Here is a 17,680-nt window from a genome sequence, read left to right as displayed (position 1 = left end):
TATGTGCCTCCAGAGCTGCTCGCGAGGTGTGGTGCAGATCGTGTGCGCTTGACCGCTGAGGCTGCTGGTGCCCCGCCCCTGCCCCGAGTACCGTGGGCCCAAGGTCCCCCTCAGTGATTCTGAGAACAGCTGTTCATCGTGCTTGCGCCTCTCTCTGGAGCCATTCCTACACCAGCACCGCTGAGGCCCCGGGGCAGGCGGGGTCACAGCGGCACCGGGCTCCTGGGTGGCATGAGGGACGGCCAGGTGAGTGACAGGAACAGAGAGGCCTCAGTCGACCCAACGTGGTGATTCTGATCGTCAAGGACCCGCTTCACGGCTGCGTGGTTTCTTTCCTCACAGTCAAGAGGTCAGGGTGACAGTCCAGTGGGGGTCAGATCCCAGGCTCCCCTGAGTGGCTGAGGCCTTTGGGGCTATCGTTTATTTATTTTGGTTTGCTTGCGGGTTTTTGTTTCTTTTTTAAAGTCACCGAGCTGCAATCCAACCTCAAAAAAAAAAATAAGCAGAGCCAACCACAGGATGCGGAAGAGCAGGTCTGCCCTGGAGCGCTCACCCTCTGCTGGGCACGGCCCCACGGGCTCGGTGGGGTCCAGCCGCCTCGGGAGCGGCACGTCTGCGCCTGCAGAAAAGGCCCTGTGCGCAGGGTGACGCGGCTTACCCGTCTCCAGCAGCGAAGGGAAGTAGGGGCCCCCAGCCCCACGTGCCCAGCCAGGTGGACACCAGCGCCAGATGCCAAGACTGTGTGGTTACTTTTTAACTGTCTTATTTATTTAAATATGAAAGAACACTTCACTTCTGCCCAGTGAGTCTGAAAGTTGGTCCCTGGGGGATGACAAGGAAACAGCCGGCTGAGGGTCAGAGCGGCGGGGCGTCTCTCCCCAGGAGCATCCCGGAGCCTGGCCTGATCCAGGGGAGACGCTGCTGGCTTCAGAGAAGCTGCGACCCCCGTGAGCCCCGCCTGGTGCCCTGATGCCTCTTCCAATAAGAAGAGCAGTGGGTCTCAGAGCCACACTCTGAGGGGAAGGTGGGAGCCAGGAGAGTCCTGGCCCTCCGGACTCTGCCCTGGGGGCCTCAGCTGCCCTGCGAAGCCCTCTGAACGGGGCAACATCAGCCTGGGTAGAAAATTAACAGCCCCCACCCCCCCCGAAAACAAGTACTGGGCCCTCATGGGGCCCAGCTCCTTCAGCGGAGATGAGGAAAAGCTGCCCTCAAAGGGGCTCCCGGTCACAGCTCACTGCGTGTCGCCTTGGCCACGATCACCAGCTTGGACAGCTCAGCCTTGAAGGCCCCGGGCCTGTGGGACACTGCAAAAGAAGAAACTCTTGGTCAGCCCTCGCCTCCGCAAATCCTCCGGGTCCTGAGCTGGGCGCGAGCAATGATGGGAGCAGGGCAAGGCAGGGGAGCAGTCTCCAAGTGGACTCCACAGGGAAAGGCCCCTGGCCCTGGATGTCTTACGGGTGAGGGGTAGGAGAAAGGCAGAGAGGCTGTGGGCCTGTCCTGAGGGCAGTGGGAGGCCACGGGAGATGTCGATGTGGGAAGAGCCGTGGTCATTTTTGCCACACAGAATGGCTGGGGTTTGGAGGTCTGCACTGGCAAACTTGTCTGACGCTCTTCGGGCAGGGTCAGGGAACCTGGCCACCCCCAGCTCTGCACACCCAGCCTGCCCCACACTCCCTGTCCATCCTCACCGTCTATGCTCCCTGGGACTCAGGGTCTGCAGGAACCCAATCCCCTCTGTCCTTGGTCTCCACTCTAAACGGGCCCCTGACCCCACCCGGAGGGCCTGTGGGCAGGTGGGGCCTCCTTCTAGGCTCTCCTAAAAGCCCTGCTCATGCCGCCCACTCCCCTCCCCTCTGGTGTCTGGTGACGTCCACGGCCACATGGGTTCCTCACCTCATCTCTCCCCCATCCTTCAGGACCCTCGAGGCCCCCCGACTCGGCTCAGTCCCGAGTTCACTGTCTCACTCACTCGTCCCCCCTTGCTCTCGCACCCTGAGCCCCAACTTGGGTGCCTACCGCCCCTCTTTCTGCTCGGCATCTGGCCTGCATGGCTACAGCTGAATGGGGGTCAGAGGCCACGGGGGTCTCGGGGCCCCAGGAGGTGACCCCTGTCTCCCGTGTCATGCACGCACAAGGTCCCGACCGCGCTGCTTGAAGCTGTCACGGAGCCCAGGACGGCCAGGCTGTGTAAGCGTCAGACCCTGCGTCCCCCTGCTCCCTGGCCTCCTATGGAGCTGAGTGTCCCAGGACGCAGCTCTCCGAGGACAGACTCTCATGCTCTCCGTTCTCTGCTAGGGATTGGGCAAGTGTGCCTGCCCCCTGTGAGCGAAGGGTGGTTCCTACATTTTCAAATAGCTTTAATAAAAATCAAAGGAAAAATGGCATCCTGTGATATGGGAAAGTGATATGATATTCACAGTTCAGTGTTCACGAAATAAAGTTTTATTAGAAGGCAGCCGCCCCCATTCACTGACTAGTGGCTTATGGCTGACTCTGCCTTACGGGGGGCTGGGTCGAGTTGTTTCAAAGGGGGCCCCAAAGCCGAAAATATTTACTAGCTGGCCCTCTGTGGAAGCCATTTAGGGATGGCAGCCTCCTCTCACCACAGGGCCCCTGGATCGCCCTCTAGCGGGGGTCTCGTCCCCTCTCTCACCCCCTCCCTGCTTGAGAACCTAGATTCCAGCTCCACAAACCCCTCTGCGTACCTGCTGTTCTGGTCACTTCAAATTCCTCGTTTTTCAGGGGCACATCGCTCTCTCTTTCAAAAGCAGCTTTCGACTGAAAGGGAACAAGTGGAAACTTTTCTAATCGGGAAAGAACACGGCTCGCTTTGCTTTGCAGAGCAGCAGAGGCTAAAGCTGCATGCTTCTGCTGAAGAGCCGCGAGATGCTTTTTTAAGCACATAAAAGAATCCAGCAGAAGCAGTGAGTTAATCCACTTAAGAGATTGTCAACTAGCTTAAAACTTCATGCCTTCCCTGCAAATCGAAGGGAATATTTTTTTAGTTAATTTATGGAAATGATACTAGCATGGCAGTCTCTTGCATGTAATTTTTAAACAGCAGAATTGTCTTTTTCAAATCAGTAAACGTAATAGAGTTTTAAAGTAAGAAGGGACCCCAGAGAGCGATTAGTTAACGGTCTGATGGACAGTCTGATGTGTCACTGGAGCGGCCACAGTCCCCGTTATACAATCAGATCCTTGCTGGGGTTGCTAGGAGGGAATTTTGTAGATGTGACAGAGGCTCATCCTGAGCTGACTTTAAGTAAAAGAGATTATCCTCGGGGACCTGGGTGGGCCTGATTCAATCAGGGGGAGGGCCTTCAGGGCAGAGCTGAGGCTTCCCTGGAGGAAGCCCCCAAAGCCAGGCTCCCACAGTGGAAGCCGATTCCTGGCAGTGAATCTCTCTCTTTTTTTTTTTTGTGGTACGCGGGCCTCTCACTGTTGTGGCCTCCGCGGCATGTGGGATCTTCCCAGACCGGGACACGAACCCGTGTCCCCTGCATTGGCAGGCGGACTCTCAACCACTGTGCCACCAGGGAAGCCCCAGTGAATCTCTTAATGCCTGTCTCCTACTGGTTCTGCTTCTTGGACTGATAAGGTGGTTTTCAAACTGTTTCTGACCCAGGTGGAGAAGCTGGGTGGGCTCTGCAGAGTGGCTGGGCTCTGGAGGGGCCGTGGGGGTCAGGAGTGCAGCAGAAGGTGCTGGCTGGGCTGTGAACCACAGGTCACTGGAGCCAAGGGGCGTGGGGCCCTCCCGACACCAATGAGCCACTCACCTGCCCCCGGGCCAACTTCCGCCTTCGCTGCCCCTGTCCCAGGGCTGAGCCCCCTTGCCCCTGACTTCCTGTTGGCTTTGCCAGCGGGGGGCACTGGTGGGAGGCTGGCGGGCCTTACAGGAGGGAGGCCAGGTGTCTCTGGGGGTCAGCCAGGGTCCCCTCTGGGCACCGTAACCCTGGCCCCCCACGCCTCCAGGCCTCCCTCTAAGGGCTTGGTGTCCATCTCCTCATTCCCCCCACCCCCCCGGGGTCTCCAAGTTGCAGTCCATGGTGGCCCAGCCAGGCGGCCACCCCATGCGCAGGTGACACTCACGTAGGCCATGCCGTACTCGATCTCAGCACCCCGCACCTCCACCTTGAACTGCGTAAAGTACAGGTAGGACTTGCCCTGGGGCCTGCGAAGAAATGTCGGGTGACGGGGTCAGCCCAGGGCTGCACACCCCCCGCTCTCCAAGACGGGATCTGCTGCCAGGCATTTCTGGGAAGGATGGATGGGGCGCCCTCCATACGATCCACTCTTTCCTCTTTGCCAGGATGCTCTTCCGGCTCGTTGATGGACAAGCCTCTTTCCCCTTCTGGGTAGGAGCTGTTCTAGATCGGGGCCTCCTCTCGCATCCGCTCACAGAACACTTCTCATCCAGTGGACAACATCCCAGGTGTGCACTAGGGCCGAGGCCGGGCCACATCCCGGGGGTGAGAAGGATGGGGGTTAACTAGGAACGGCAGGGTGTCTGGGGCTGAGCGTGTCCTTGGGGGGCCACTGGGTGGCCGGCCGAGAGGCTGAGGGCTGAGGACCCCGCTTTGGGCCAGTGAGCCTGGGTCTGTGCCCAGGTGGAGGGCCGGTGCTCACGAGCCTGTGTGAAATGGTGGTCTGCTGGCGGGGGATGCAGCCCTGATTACTAACCTGTAAGTAGGGAGCCCCCCGCCCCGGCTCCTTGTGGCTGGGATGCTTCTCTCTGAGGCTGGGAAGGGGCACAGACAGGGTCTCCCCTCTAAGCGGGGCTGGCGGTAGCACGTTGAGGACACAAGGCTTCTGCCCCCACGAGAAGCTCCCCAACAATACTTGGTACTAAAACGCCTGCAGTTTGCAACGCATAGAGCAGGAGACGGGGATTCTGCGCCAACACCTGCAAGCGTGTTCTTTAAGTAAATCTCGCTGTCGCTGCTCTCTAATGTGTCCCGCTTCTTGATCTGTCCCCTATGTTGACCCCGGTCCCGTGAGGGCGAGAATGCGGCTGGACTTCTATGTCAGGTGCGTGGCAAACGTGTGAGAAATCTGTTCTGCTCGGGCAACACATTCCAGGCCGTGAGGCCCGGGGGAGAAGGGCGAGGAATTGGTGAAGCTCCATCACCCTCACCCTCCTCCCCGTCAGAGGGCCCTGCACCCTGTTCTCGGGCTCATGGAGCTGGGCTCCAGGAAGTGGGATTACGAGAAGGGTGGGCACAGCGCGAGATGAAGGCCTTGAGCAAGTAATGTGACGGGGTGACCATGAAGGGGGTGGCGTCCGGGGAGCCCGGCCCCGCTCCTGGGGCTGCAGCCGCTGCCTAGATGCCGCCTCCCAGCGCCCCTCCCCCCCGCCCCCTCTCGGCCTCAGTGTCAACGTGCTTCCCTGGGAAGCCCTCCTCGCCCTCAAGTCCCACACAGGACGGTGCCCCCTCTCCCGCCTGCGACCCTCCAGGGGCGCGGGACGCCGTCAGTATGGGTACCGCCCAGAGCGAAGGTGTCGCATCGAGGAGGAGATCCCACCACCGGACCCTCGCTCACCTCCAGATGGTGCAGGTGAAGTGCTGGTGGTCTTCGCTGGTACCCAGACTCATCTGCCACTTCTGGGGAGAGAGGACAGGCCTGTCAGTCAGGGACACACAGCCTCGCCATCATCATACGTCTGTCCAAGCCCACGGCACACACCACACCGGGAGTGAACCCTGACGGCAGCTCTGCACTTGGGGTGATGACGTGTCCGTGTAGGTTCATCAACGACTGTCACAAACGTCCCACTCTGGTGGGCGATGGTTGGGGGGCAGGGGCTTACGGGAAATCTCTGTGCCTTCCGCTCCATTTTGCTGTAAAAAATAAAGTCTACTGGGCAAGATAAAAACAAAAATAAAAGAAGGAAAGACAATACACCCATGCTTGCTTGCATAAGCATAGCGCAGTCCTCAGAGAAGATGCAAGATTTTAATAACCCTGGTTACATGTAGGACGTGGGTGGGAACTGGGCCAACAGAAGGCACTGGAGAGCTTTTCATGTTCTTTTCTTTTTGAATGACGTGTTAGCTTTTTTATTTTTATTTTTTTGGCCACACGGCATGCGGGACCTTAGTTCCCCAACCAGGGATCGAACCCATGCCCCCTGCAGGCAGTGGAAGCGTGGAGTCCTAACCACTGGACCGCCAGGGAAGTCTCTGTGTTAGCTTTTTTTTTTTTTTTTTTTGCTGTACGCGGGCCTCTCACTGTTGTGGCCTCTCCCGTTGCGGAGCACAGGCTCCGGACGCGCAGGCTCAGCGGCCATGGCTCACGGGCCCAGCCGCTCCGCGGCACGTGGGATCCTCCCGGACCGGGGCACGAACCCGCGTCCCCCGCATCGGCAGGCGGACTCTCAACCACTGCGCCACCAGGGAAGCCCTCTGTGTTAGCTTTTTTAAAAAAATTAAATTAAAAAAAATTTTTTTTAATGGTTCCAAAACACACCGCTACCAGTTTATTCTCATTTTCAGGGCCTCTGAAAACCCAGCCAAACGCAAGGTCTGGTGACCTGCGGCGTTTTTGCGTTTTGCTAGGGAAATGAGAGGGTCTCGTCCTCTCCTGAGAGTAAAGGTGGAATCCGATTGCTGATCATCTGGTTAAATGCCAGAGCTTTTCCATTAATAGAAACAAGGCCATTTGTATGTTAATGATAACGGGAGTACACGGTGACTTGGAAGTCTTTTGCCTGCAGCATGAAGGTAGAAGCCAATTACTCAGGTAGGGCAGGCACGGCAAGGGGACCTGCCCAACACATTTATTTTCTGTTTAAAAACTGCCCACGGCTCCAGGCCTCTGAGCACCTGGAAAGAGTTTTACGCTGTGAAATATATCTGGGATGGTTTTTCCATAGCTCTTAAAAGATTCATGAAAATGAGGCTTCTTTTTTTATTTAAAAAACGTATTTATTTATTTATTTGGCTGCGCTGGGTCTTAGTTGCAGCAGGCATGCGGGATCTAGTTCCCTGACCAGGGATCGGACCTGGGACCCCCGGCATTGGGAGCTTGAAGTCTTAACCACTGGACAGCTAGGGAAGTCCCGAGGCAAACATTTAAACATTTTTTTAAAAATTATGAAAGCAAACAAAATTAAAACCAAGAGCTTCTTAGCAATAAGGTCAACATCCCTCTGAGTGGTCTTGTTATATGAACTTGACCTTGGTCTCGAGGCCACAGGCCGGGGTGGACAGTAGGCGCCCTCGGTAAGGCTCAGGTTTTGGCATCAGACACTCACACGAGGGTGTGTTTTGGGGCAGCCTGTTCAGCCCGAGCCTCTGTGACCTTCTCTCGGAGGCTAGGGGGCTCAGGATCTCAGTGGCTGGGTGTAATCGAGGACAGGTAATTGGTAACCGCTATTATTTTTTATTAGGAGACAAGTAGCAGATGGTGAAATGGACCCATTTCAGTGTCTGTTCTAGGAGTTTTGACCAATGCACACTGTGTATCCACCGCCCAGTCAAGATGCAGATCAGTTCCATCTTCCCAGTTCTCTCTCCTCCATCCCTCTGGAGTCAACCCCTTCCTGCAAATTCCAGGTAACCACCGATCTGCTCTGTCCCCACAGTTGTGCCTTTGCAAAATGCCACCTGAGTGGAATCACACAGGACGTGGTCTCCTGCGCTGGTCGGTCTCACTCAGCCGAACACATATCAGATTCACCCATGTGGCTACATGTATATCAATAATTCACTTACCTTTAACAGCTTTACTGAGAAACAGTTTACATAACATACAATATGGGGCTTCCCTGGTGGCGCAGTGGTCAAGAACCCTCCTGCCAGTGCAAGGGACGTGGGTTCGAGCCCTGGTCCGGGAAGATCCCACATGCCGCGGAGCAACTAGGCCTGTGTGCCACAACTACTGAGCCCGTGCGCCTAGAGCCTGTGCTCCACAACAATGAGAAGCCCGCGCGCCGCAACGAAGAGTAGCCCCCGCCTACCGCAACTAGAGAAAGCCCGCGCACAGCAACGAAGACCCAACGCAGCCAAAAATAAATAAATAAATTTATATTAAAAAACAAAACATGTATAGACGATACGCTCTTTTAAAGTGCATGCTTCAATGCTTCCTAGTACATTCAGAGCTGTGCAACCATCACCTGTATCTAATTCTCATCACTCCCGCCCCCCCAAAGAAGTCCCATCGCCATGAGCAGGCACACCCCCATCCCCTCCCCCAGCCCAGCAACCAGGAACGCACGCTCTGTGTCTGGGGATCTGCCTGTCCTGGACGTTTCCCATCAACGGGATCAAACCCTGTGTGTCCTCCCGTGTCTGGCTTCTCTCGCCGAGCATCGCGTTCTCAGGCTCCATCCACGTTGCAGCGAGTGTCAGTGCTTCTCCCCTTTTCATGGCGGAGTGATGTGCCCGTGTGCGAAGGGACCACACTGTGTTTATCCGTCATCGGCTGGGGGGCACTTGGGTTGTTTCCACTTGTTGGCTATTATGAATGAGGCTGCTATGGACATTGATGTACAAGCTTTGCGGGGACATAAGCTTTCATTTCTAACGGGCAGATACCGAGTAGCGGAAGCATGGGGTTGTATGTTTAACTTGTTAAGAAAGGGCCAGTCTTCCCAAGTGGCCACATTCCCGCCAACCTTGGACGAGCTCTCTGGCTGCTCAGGATCCTGGCTGGCGCTGAGATGATGAATAACCCTGTGCCTGCTGTCACCCGGCACCAGCCGGCCTCTCGGGTGACCCTCTGGAGAAACGAAGCACTGTCAAAGCAGCCTGGCCTCCTGCTCTCTCCAAGCCCAGCCTGCATCCCGGGCCCCCTGGGAGCCCAGACCACAGACCCCTTTCCCCTCTGTTGACGACGGCTCTAGAGAAGCACGACGTGGGCCTCTGGGGCTTCCGTTCCGGCTGCTCCGAGGGGCATCTGGGCAGGGCCCCCAAGTGTGGCCAGGCAGATCCCGGAGAACATCTTGGATGGCCCCTGCACGTTTGCTGAGAATCCAGCCGGCTGTTTGCTCCTAAGCGGGCGGCAGGCCAGCAGCCAGAGAGCCCATGCGTTACACCGTTGGGTTCACGCAGCTCTGCAGTCGGCCCGTGGTGTCTGATGATCGCAGTTCTAGGCTGGTGCTGCTGGAGCAAGTTGGTGCTGGACATTTCTGCTGTGCTCTTAGGTGTTTCCTTGAGGATGAATCAATCCCCTCATCCGAAACGGGAGAATCAAGCCCGATGCTGGTTTTAGAATTTGTGACCCAGCCACCTTTCCAAGAGCGATCCTAGCTCTCTTCCTCTACGCTGCTGTGGACTGTCCATCCCAAGGGTCCCGTTACGGGGGCGCGGGCGCTCTTTTCCTAGCTGCTGGTGACGCGGGGCGTGTCCTAGCTCAGGGTGGCGGTCAGGGGCCTGCGCCTTGGGGACCTTGGTCACGTCCCAGCTTGGGGAGCCAGGGCAGTCTTCAGCCTCTGGGCCACTGTGTCCTCGGGTATGAGGCGGGGATAAGGACAGCCTCCTGGGGTTCTGAAGAGGAAACGAGACGTGTATCTGTCTCAGCACATTGCAGGCCGCCCGACAAACACCAAGGCGATGGTGCTATCACAATTTTATTGTATAATGAATTGATCATCTACACAACAAAGGAGGCATGGAAAGGGCTGACTTGGGGAGGAAGGCGCTTTGGGACTGATCTGGAGCTCGTGGCAGGGCACAGCTGGACCAAGGGGCCTGGACCAAGGGAGAATGTTCCACCACTTGTCACCATCCCACAATGGAGTGGACCACCTGGAGAAGCAGCGAGGCCTGGAGGTGGCCAAGGATGGGGTGGACGATCGCAGGATGCCTGCTGTCCTGGAGGCAGAGGGAAGGGCGGCGATGCTCCCCAGCAGAGCTGCAACCCCCCGGTGACACCGCTGGGAAGGGTGTCACCAGGTGTTTGCTACATATTGTTAAAATACTGTCGCTGGGGGACTTCCCTGGTGTTCCAGTGGTTAAGACTCCATGCTTCCAATGCAGGGGGCGCCGGTTCAATCCCTGGTCGGGGAACTAAGGTCCCACATGCTACGTGGTGCGACCAAAAAAATAAATGAAATAAAATACTGTTGCTGGGAAATCGTTTACTTTTACTTACAAACTGGAAATATCCAAAATAAGGACTGCATTTCATGTCACTCTTGCCCAGTGGCTTTCACTTGGGGACCCTTTCATCCCCCAGCGCACACTGGGTGGGGCAGCTGCTGGCATCAAGTGGGTGGGGACCAGGGAGGCAGCCCAGGATGGCCCCCCACAGAGAGCGACCCTGCCTCTAAAGTCAGCAGTGCCCGGTGGAGCGGGCGGACTAGCTCTCACCCTTTTTTTGGTTTGTTTTTGGCCGCGCTGCCCGGCTTGCAGGATCTTAGTTCCCTGACCAGGGATCGAACCCGGGGCCACGGCAGTGAGAGCGTCGAGTCCTGACCACGGGACCCAGGGAAGTCCTGCTCTTGCCCACTTTAATGTGCTGCTGTGAGTCGGGGAGTGGTGGGGGAAGAGATGGACTCAGAACCAGGATGCTGGGAGGGGTAGGCACATGGCAGGCAAACATGGAGTGGTCCCCAGGCAGCCTCCATCTCTGGGACTCTCCGTTGTTAGGGGACACAGTGCCATAGACTCTTCTGGAAGGACAGCAGTGTTCCCTACAGCCTGAGGGTTGGGGAGGAAAGCACAATTTAGGGGTACAAAAGACGCTTTACACTGACTTTCGCAGGGACAATTAATTCTTCCTTTTCAATTATCTTTCATTCTCTCTAACAATCACGAGGAGAAAGTCTGTTTTGTGTCTCTTCTCAAACGCGTGTGCTGCTCCCCCCTTCAGGCCGGTGTCTAGTCAGAATTTAACAACAGTTATTTTATCCTCAGAGTATTTATCTGTAATGGTGCACTACTGGCTGTAACGGTAATCTATTGCTGTGTGTATTCGTTTCCTGGGGCTGCTGGAACAAATCACCACAAATTTGGTAGCTTACAGCTGAAATCTGTTCTCTCACAGTCTGGAGGCCAGCAGTCCAAAATCAAGGTGTGGGCGGGGCCGTGTTCCCTCTGGAGGCCCCAGGGGAGAATCCTTCCTACATCATCCAGTTTCCGGTGGCTCCAGGTGTCCCTTGGCTTGTGGCCACATCACTCTACCTCTGCCTCCATCTTCACATGGCCTTTTCCTCTGTGTGTCTTCTTTTTATCAAATCTCCCATGTGTGTCTCTTATAAGGATGTGTGCCACTGGATTTAGGGCTCACCTGGGTAATCCAGGATAATCTGTTCATTTCAAGATCTTTGACTTAATTTTATCTACAAAGACTTTTTCTTAAAAGTCACAGGTTCAAGGCACTAGGATGTGGACATATCTTTATGGGGGGGGCCTCATTCAACTCACTACACTGTGTGACAAATTACCACAAATTTAGTAGCATTAAAAGCTGTGTCGGACTTCCCTGGTGGCGCAGTGGTTAAGAACCCACCTGCAAATGCAGGGGACACGGGTTCGAGCCCTCGTCTGGGAAGATCCCACATGCCGCGGAGCAACTCAGCCCGTGAGTCACAACTACTGAGCCTGCGCTCTAGAGTCCACGAGCCACAACTACTGAGCCCACGAGCCACAACTACTGAGCCCACGTGCCACAACTACTGAAGCCCACACGCCTAGAGCCCGTGCTCCTCAAGAGAAGCCACTGCAATGAGAAGCCCATGCACCTCAACGAAGAGTAGCCCCTGCCCGCTGCAACTAGAGAAAGCCCGCGTGCAGCAACAAAGACCCAACGCAGCCAGAAATAAATAAAAAAGAATTTTTTTTTTTTTAAAAAGCAATGCCCATTCATTAGCTCACACTTCTGTAGGTTAGAAGTCCAGGCGTGGTGGGGCTGGGTCCTTTGCTCAGTCTCATAAGCTGACATCAAAGTATCAGCCAGATTGCATTCCCGCCTGGAGCTCTGGGTCCTCTTCCAACTTGTGTGGTTGCAGCAGAATTCATTCCTTGCAGTTGGAGGACTGAAGCCCTCATTTCCTTGCTGCCAGCCGGGGGCCGCTCTCAGCTCCTGGAGGCCACGTCCTCCATCCCACGTGGTCCCTCAAAGCCAGCTGTGGTGCACTACCTCCTTCTCGTGCTTCAGATCTCTCTTACCTCCTCTTCTGCCTCCAGCTGGAGAAAACAGCCAGCAAGGAACTAGGGACCTCAGTTTCACACCGAAAGGGACCGAATTCTGCTAACAACTGGAATGTGTCTGGACGAGGGTTCTCCCCAGAGCCTGCAGGTGAACACCCAGCCCAGCTGACACCCTGTCGCTTTGTGAAGCATCCAGCTGAGCCGACCGGGACTTCTGACCTCCAGAACCGTGGGATAATAAATGGGTGTTGTTTTAAGCTGCTCAGTCTGTGATAATTTGTTACTCAGCACAAAAAATGAACGAAATACCCTTAACAGAGACTCATGAGAATGGCAGAGTCACGTCTCACATCCCTCCTTCTGTCCAGACGTTTGTTCACTCCGTGGAATTATGAATGGAATCTGCTGTCATTATGTAACTCAAGCACTGTCTTTTATTGGTTAGGTAAGAATAGTCTGATGTCCAGTGTCCCCTAGAGAGCATCTCTGTACGACAATGGATACTGTCGTACTAAACCACGTAGAATTTTGAACAACTCACCTCATTGGTCCCTCCTTGAGACGCGTAGGTGAACACACAGGTATATTTGTCCTGGAGAATGGAAGGAAGAAAAAGTCTCAGTAGGAGATAATCGTTAGTGTTTGAAGTACAGGGTCTCAGGATATCCTTCTGAGATCCAGAATCAAGAAGATCCTGCTTTTGAGTATCTGCACTCAGAGAAAGGAGGTGGAGCCAGATCCCTCTGGCCGATGTCCCTGGAGGCCAGCCCTGCAAGGCCTTCCAGTGTCTGCAGATCTGGAACTCCTGCACCTCTCTCCCTACTTGGGAGATCCTGGGTCAGGACAAACAACCCAGATGGCTTCTGGGGGATGAAGAACAGGAAGGGGGAGGTCACATCCCCCTCTAGCACCCACCCGTCTAGGAACATGAACTTTGGAAGCAGGGGCACCTAGGGGCCCATCTCTGCTCTGCTGTGGACCTTGGAAAAGTGCAAAGCTTTCTGAGCCTCTGTTACTTCATCTGTAAAATGGGCCTCACATAAAGAATTTGGCACAATATCCTTTGGTTATAAGGAAGTACTCAACAAATAGTGATGACTGATATCGTTGCTACAGGCAGGGAAAAGGAGACTGGGAGAGGAAGCGACTTCTCCAATAAGCTAGGGACGGGCTAGACTAGACCCAGGCCTGCTACCTCCAGGTAAGGAGGGCCTGGCCCCACATTTCAATGAAAAAAGACGGGGGGACCTTGTGCAATGGAAGGAAAGAGCAACGCCTGTCCACTTCCTCCTTGGTCAGAGCTACAGAGGGACGACCTTCTGCAGGCCCTGCAGGCATATGCCCATCAGCCTCCAGCTCCCCTCTCCCCATCTCTGGGCCCGTCCTGCCCTCCAACAGCTAGGGAGTCACCTGGGTCTGGGGGTTAGGGCTGCTTGGGCACGCTGGGCATGAGACAGGAATTAGGGACAAAGCTAGTAACCCAGCCTTCCCAAAGCCGCCAGCCCCCAGGAGCCCCGCCTCCCTTCTTAGTTCTGTCAGGCCTCGCTACCAAGTCCCGCCCTCCATCCTCAGGCCCTACCCGCGCCGGTCCGCGACCCCTCAGGCCCCGCCCCCTCCGGTCCGTTTCCCCCGCTCCCCCCAGACCCCGCCCCGCCAGTCCGCGCCCCCTCCCCAGGCCCTGCCCCCGCCTGCACCATTGCTCAAGCCCCCGGGGTGGCGGAGGCACGTACCCCAGGGCCCACGTTCTGGGAGAAGGAGTGCACCACGCCGCCGGGCCGCACGTCAAAGGCCACCGTCGTGGGCTCAGACACGGCCCGTGCCGGCCTCAGCGCCACGGCCACCAGGAGCAGCGCGGCCCACAAGCTCACGGCGCCGCCGCCGCCATTCCTTCTTCTGCTGGGCGCCGCCATCTTGAGATCAGGTTCGCTGGGCAGAGACGACGGACGGAGCGCGGCGAGGGACAAGTGGGGCGTCGGCCGGAGGCCACGTCGGCGTCGACACGAGCACGTGATCAGGAGCGCCCCGCCCCCCGGCCCGGGCCGCCATCTTGGGGCGGGGCTTGGAAGTACAGCTAGAGTCCTGGGGTGCGTGAAATTGGAACAGGTTCCTTGGTTTAGGGTCCATTCGTCCCTCACTAGGCAAGTGATTGACCCTTCAGCTCCTCCAGTTCGTACATGTAAAAGGAGTGAAAGAAATAAAAGATCACCACTAATATTCAGATTAATACCTGTAGGCAGAATGAGGGAAATGACAGATCACTGTTGAGCAAACACCTCATGATTGTTACAGCCAAGATCCGTGGATCGCTGCTAAAAACTGGTGGGAGAAACGTATGGTGAGAAACAGGATATTTGCGTTGTCTCAAAGTATTCCCCCCCCCAAGATATATATTAGTTACAAAGGGAAAGTAGTAATTTTACAGTGGTGACACCATCTTTAGCCTAGTGATCAAGTCAACGTCGCTAAAAATGAGACAGTGACACTATGGAGCCGCCAACGGGATGCAGAGAAGGACATTCTCAGTGGCACCTCCGTGGAATTCCTGTCCAAAATGGACGACCTCAGTTTAATCAAAGAAAATACCAAATGAACCCAAGTTGAGAGACATTCTACCAGGATAACTGGCAGTACTCTTTAAAAGTGTCAGGGAAGGGGGCTTCCCTGGTGGCGCAGTGGTTGAGAGTCCACCTGCCGATGCAGGGGACGCGGGTTCGTGCCCGGGTCCGGGAAGATCCCACATGCCGCGGAGCGGCTGGGCCCGTGAGCCATGGCCGCTGAGCCTGCGCGTCCGGAGCCTGTGCTCTGCAACGGGAGAGGCCACAGCAGTGAGAGGCCCGCGTACCACAAAAAAAAAAAGTGTCAGGAAAGACAAAGACTGAGGAACCATCACAGAGTGAGGAGACCAAGACATGGAAAGTAAAGTGGGATCCTGGATTGGATCCTTGCCTTAGTCTGGGCTGTTATAACAAAGTCCCACACACTGGCTGGCTTAAACAACACACATGTATTTCTCACAGATCTGGAGGCTGGAAATTCAAGATCAAGGCTCTGGCAGAATTGGTGTCTGGTGACAGACCATTTCCTGGTTCACAGACTCCATCTTGCTATGACCTTACATTATGGAGGAGAGAGGGAGCTCTCTGGGGTCCGTTTATGAGGACACTAATCCCATTCATTAGGGCTCCACCCTCATGACTTAATCATTTTCCAAAGACCCCCCACCTCCTCATACCATCACACTGGGTGTTAGGGTTCAACATGAATTTGGGGGCAGAGGACACAAACAATCCGGGACCAGAAAAATGACATTAGAGGGAGAAATGGTGAAATCCAAATAAGGTCTGTATATTAGATAATAGGATTGTATTGATGTTAATTTCCTGGCTTCAATAACCTGTCTTGTACCATAGTGACGTAAGATGTTCACATTAGGGGAAGCTGGGTGAAGGGCATTAGGGAACTCCACTATTTCTGCAGAAATAGCTCCCTCTTTGCAGCTGGCTGCTGTGGACCGTTAGGAATTGGCTCCATAAATTGGAGGCCGGCAGACCTATTCTGTGTTAAACACAGCAGGATTCCCTTATATCCCCATAACCTCAGCGCTGTGTTTAACCAGCCTGTCGCTATGGAGGATTCAACTAGTGGCCAAGTGCTTTTGCTAACAAGGTATTTCAGTTGTGAGTGGTCTTGAGTTTCCTACTCAAAGAGGGGTAGGTGTGTGTGTGTTTTCAGAAAGACTGAGCCCCAAGCCTCTTGTTTCTCCGTTTTCCTTTTTGCCTCCAAAAAACAAACAAAAAACTGAAGGGATTAAAAGAAAAAAAAAACCATCATTCCCAAGATCCTGCTTTTTGATCATGACATGAAATCTAGCAGTCATAGAGGAAGAAAAGATTTGATAACATGAGTATCACGACTCTTCTCTCCATGGTCAGGACACCATAAACAGGGTGGGTGAGGACATAATAAAGAGCATGCATGAAGGAGCTCCCTTGTGGTGAATAAACAGCGCTGTATTTTCTTTTTGGCCGCAGGGCATGTGAGATCCTAGTTCCCCGACCAGGGATCAAACCTGGGCCGCCTAAAGTGGAAGCACGGAGTCTTAACCACCTGACCCACTGGGGAAGTCCCCAACAGCTCTGTATTTTGACTGTGGTGGTGGTTCTAGGAATCTGTACAGGTGACAGTGTGGAATAGAACTACACACACACAAATGAGTGCATGTGAAAGCTGATAAAATCTGAATAAGGTCTAAAGTCTAGTTAATTGCGTCGTATTCACATCAGTTTCCTGGTGTGACAGTGTGCTAGGGTTAGGTAAGATGTAAGCTGGGTGAATGAAGGGTACACGGGACTCTGCACTGTTTTTGCAACTTCTCATGTGTCTGTAGTTGATTTTAAAAAAACAAACAAAAACAGAGGCTTCCCTGGTGGTCCAGTGGTTGGGACTCCGAGCTTCCGCTGAGGGGGGCATGGGTTCCATCCCATCCTGGTTGGGGACCTAGGATCCAGCATGCCTCGAGGTGTGGCCGAAAAAACAAAACAAAACACCATACAGCATTATAAATCAACTATACTTGAATTAAAAAAATAGAGAATTTTTAAAATACCATAAACATGTTCGAAAGGCAAATGACAAACTGGGAAAGTATCTGCAAACGATATGAAATGGGTTTTTATGTCCATCGCTTATGGGTTTTTGCCAGTTAGGGAAGAGCTGAGCACTTCCACCAAGAAAGGACTCGAGCACGTACACGGGTGACCTGAAACAGAGCGGGAACCCTCCCTCAGATGGAAATCCCACCAGTGGTGGAGAAAACAAGTGGTCCTGTTTCAACCATGAAGAAAACAAAGGTCTCTTAACCTGCCACCTCCAAGACCAAGACCTTCTGCCAGCAGATACTTGTCCTTTTGTAGCTGCCCATTCCCCATCCCCCCATGTCCCTCCCCAGGCCTTGTTGTCCGGGCAGGAATACAACTGACTGAAGTTTGGCCGATGGATGCTGAGTACTGACCGAGGAAGGTAGGGGTAGTAAGTTCCGATGAAGAGCTCCTGCTTGAGGGGCTTCCCTGGCGGTCCAGTGGTTGACTCCAGGCTTCCACTGCTGGGAGTGTGGGTTCGATCCCTGGTTGGGGAACTAAGATCCCGAATGCTGTGAGGCACGCCCCGCCCCACCCCACTCCCACCCCTACCCCTCAAAAGTTCCTGCTTGAGACAATTACAGGGCGCGGTCTGCCAAGCCTCGGCGGGCAACACCAGTGCCCCCTTGCTCACCAGCTTCTGTCATTCTGTGACTTGTGACTAGTTGCCTCTCCACTTTCTTTCACAGCGGACTAAGGGCAAGACATCTTCTTGTTCCTGAGATGATTTTAAACATTCACTGGCTGAGATTCCTACCCATAAAACAGTTTGAGATCAGCAACACAGTTCAACTTGCAATATGTATGACCATGGACTGATTTCCTTCATATATAAAGAGTGTCTACAAATCAGTGAGGTCAGTAGATCAAAAGAAAGGTGGGCAAATGATTACTCCTAAACAAGTGTCTTAAAGCATGAAAATATTCGTACACATAAATGTG

At 54.5% G+C, this 17,680-nt stretch overlaps 1 protein-coding gene across 1 annotated transcript; it reads right to left on the bottom strand.

Moving 5' to 3' along the window:
- Nucleotides 1-746: 746 nt before the first annotated feature.
- MYDGF (myeloid derived growth factor) lies at nt 747-14,078 on the bottom strand. The gene is made up of 6 exons (XM_059062082.2): nt 13,832-14,078; nt 12,643-12,693; nt 5,545-5,606; nt 4,093-4,174; nt 2,706-2,778; nt 747-1,304 (listed from the first exon to the last, which is right to left on the bottom strand). Exons 1-6 carry the CDS (start codon nt 14,009-14,011, stop codon nt 1,225-1,227), a joined length of 528 nt encoding a protein of 175 aa, XP_058918065.1. The 5' UTR covers nt 14,012-14,078; the 3' UTR covers nt 747-1,224.
- Nucleotides 14,079-17,680: the final 3,602 nt, after the last annotated feature.

The sequence above is a fragment of the Kogia breviceps genome, chromosome 4 (genome assembly GCF_026419965.1).
Source record: "Kogia breviceps isolate mKogBre1 chromosome 4, mKogBre1 haplotype 1, whole genome shotgun sequence".
NCBI classification, from domain to species: Eukaryota; Metazoa; Chordata; class Mammalia; order Artiodactyla; family Physeteridae; genus Kogia; species Kogia breviceps.
The sequence above is the reverse complement of the archived record's forward strand: the minus strand, read 5'-3'. Positions and strand labels throughout refer to the sequence as shown.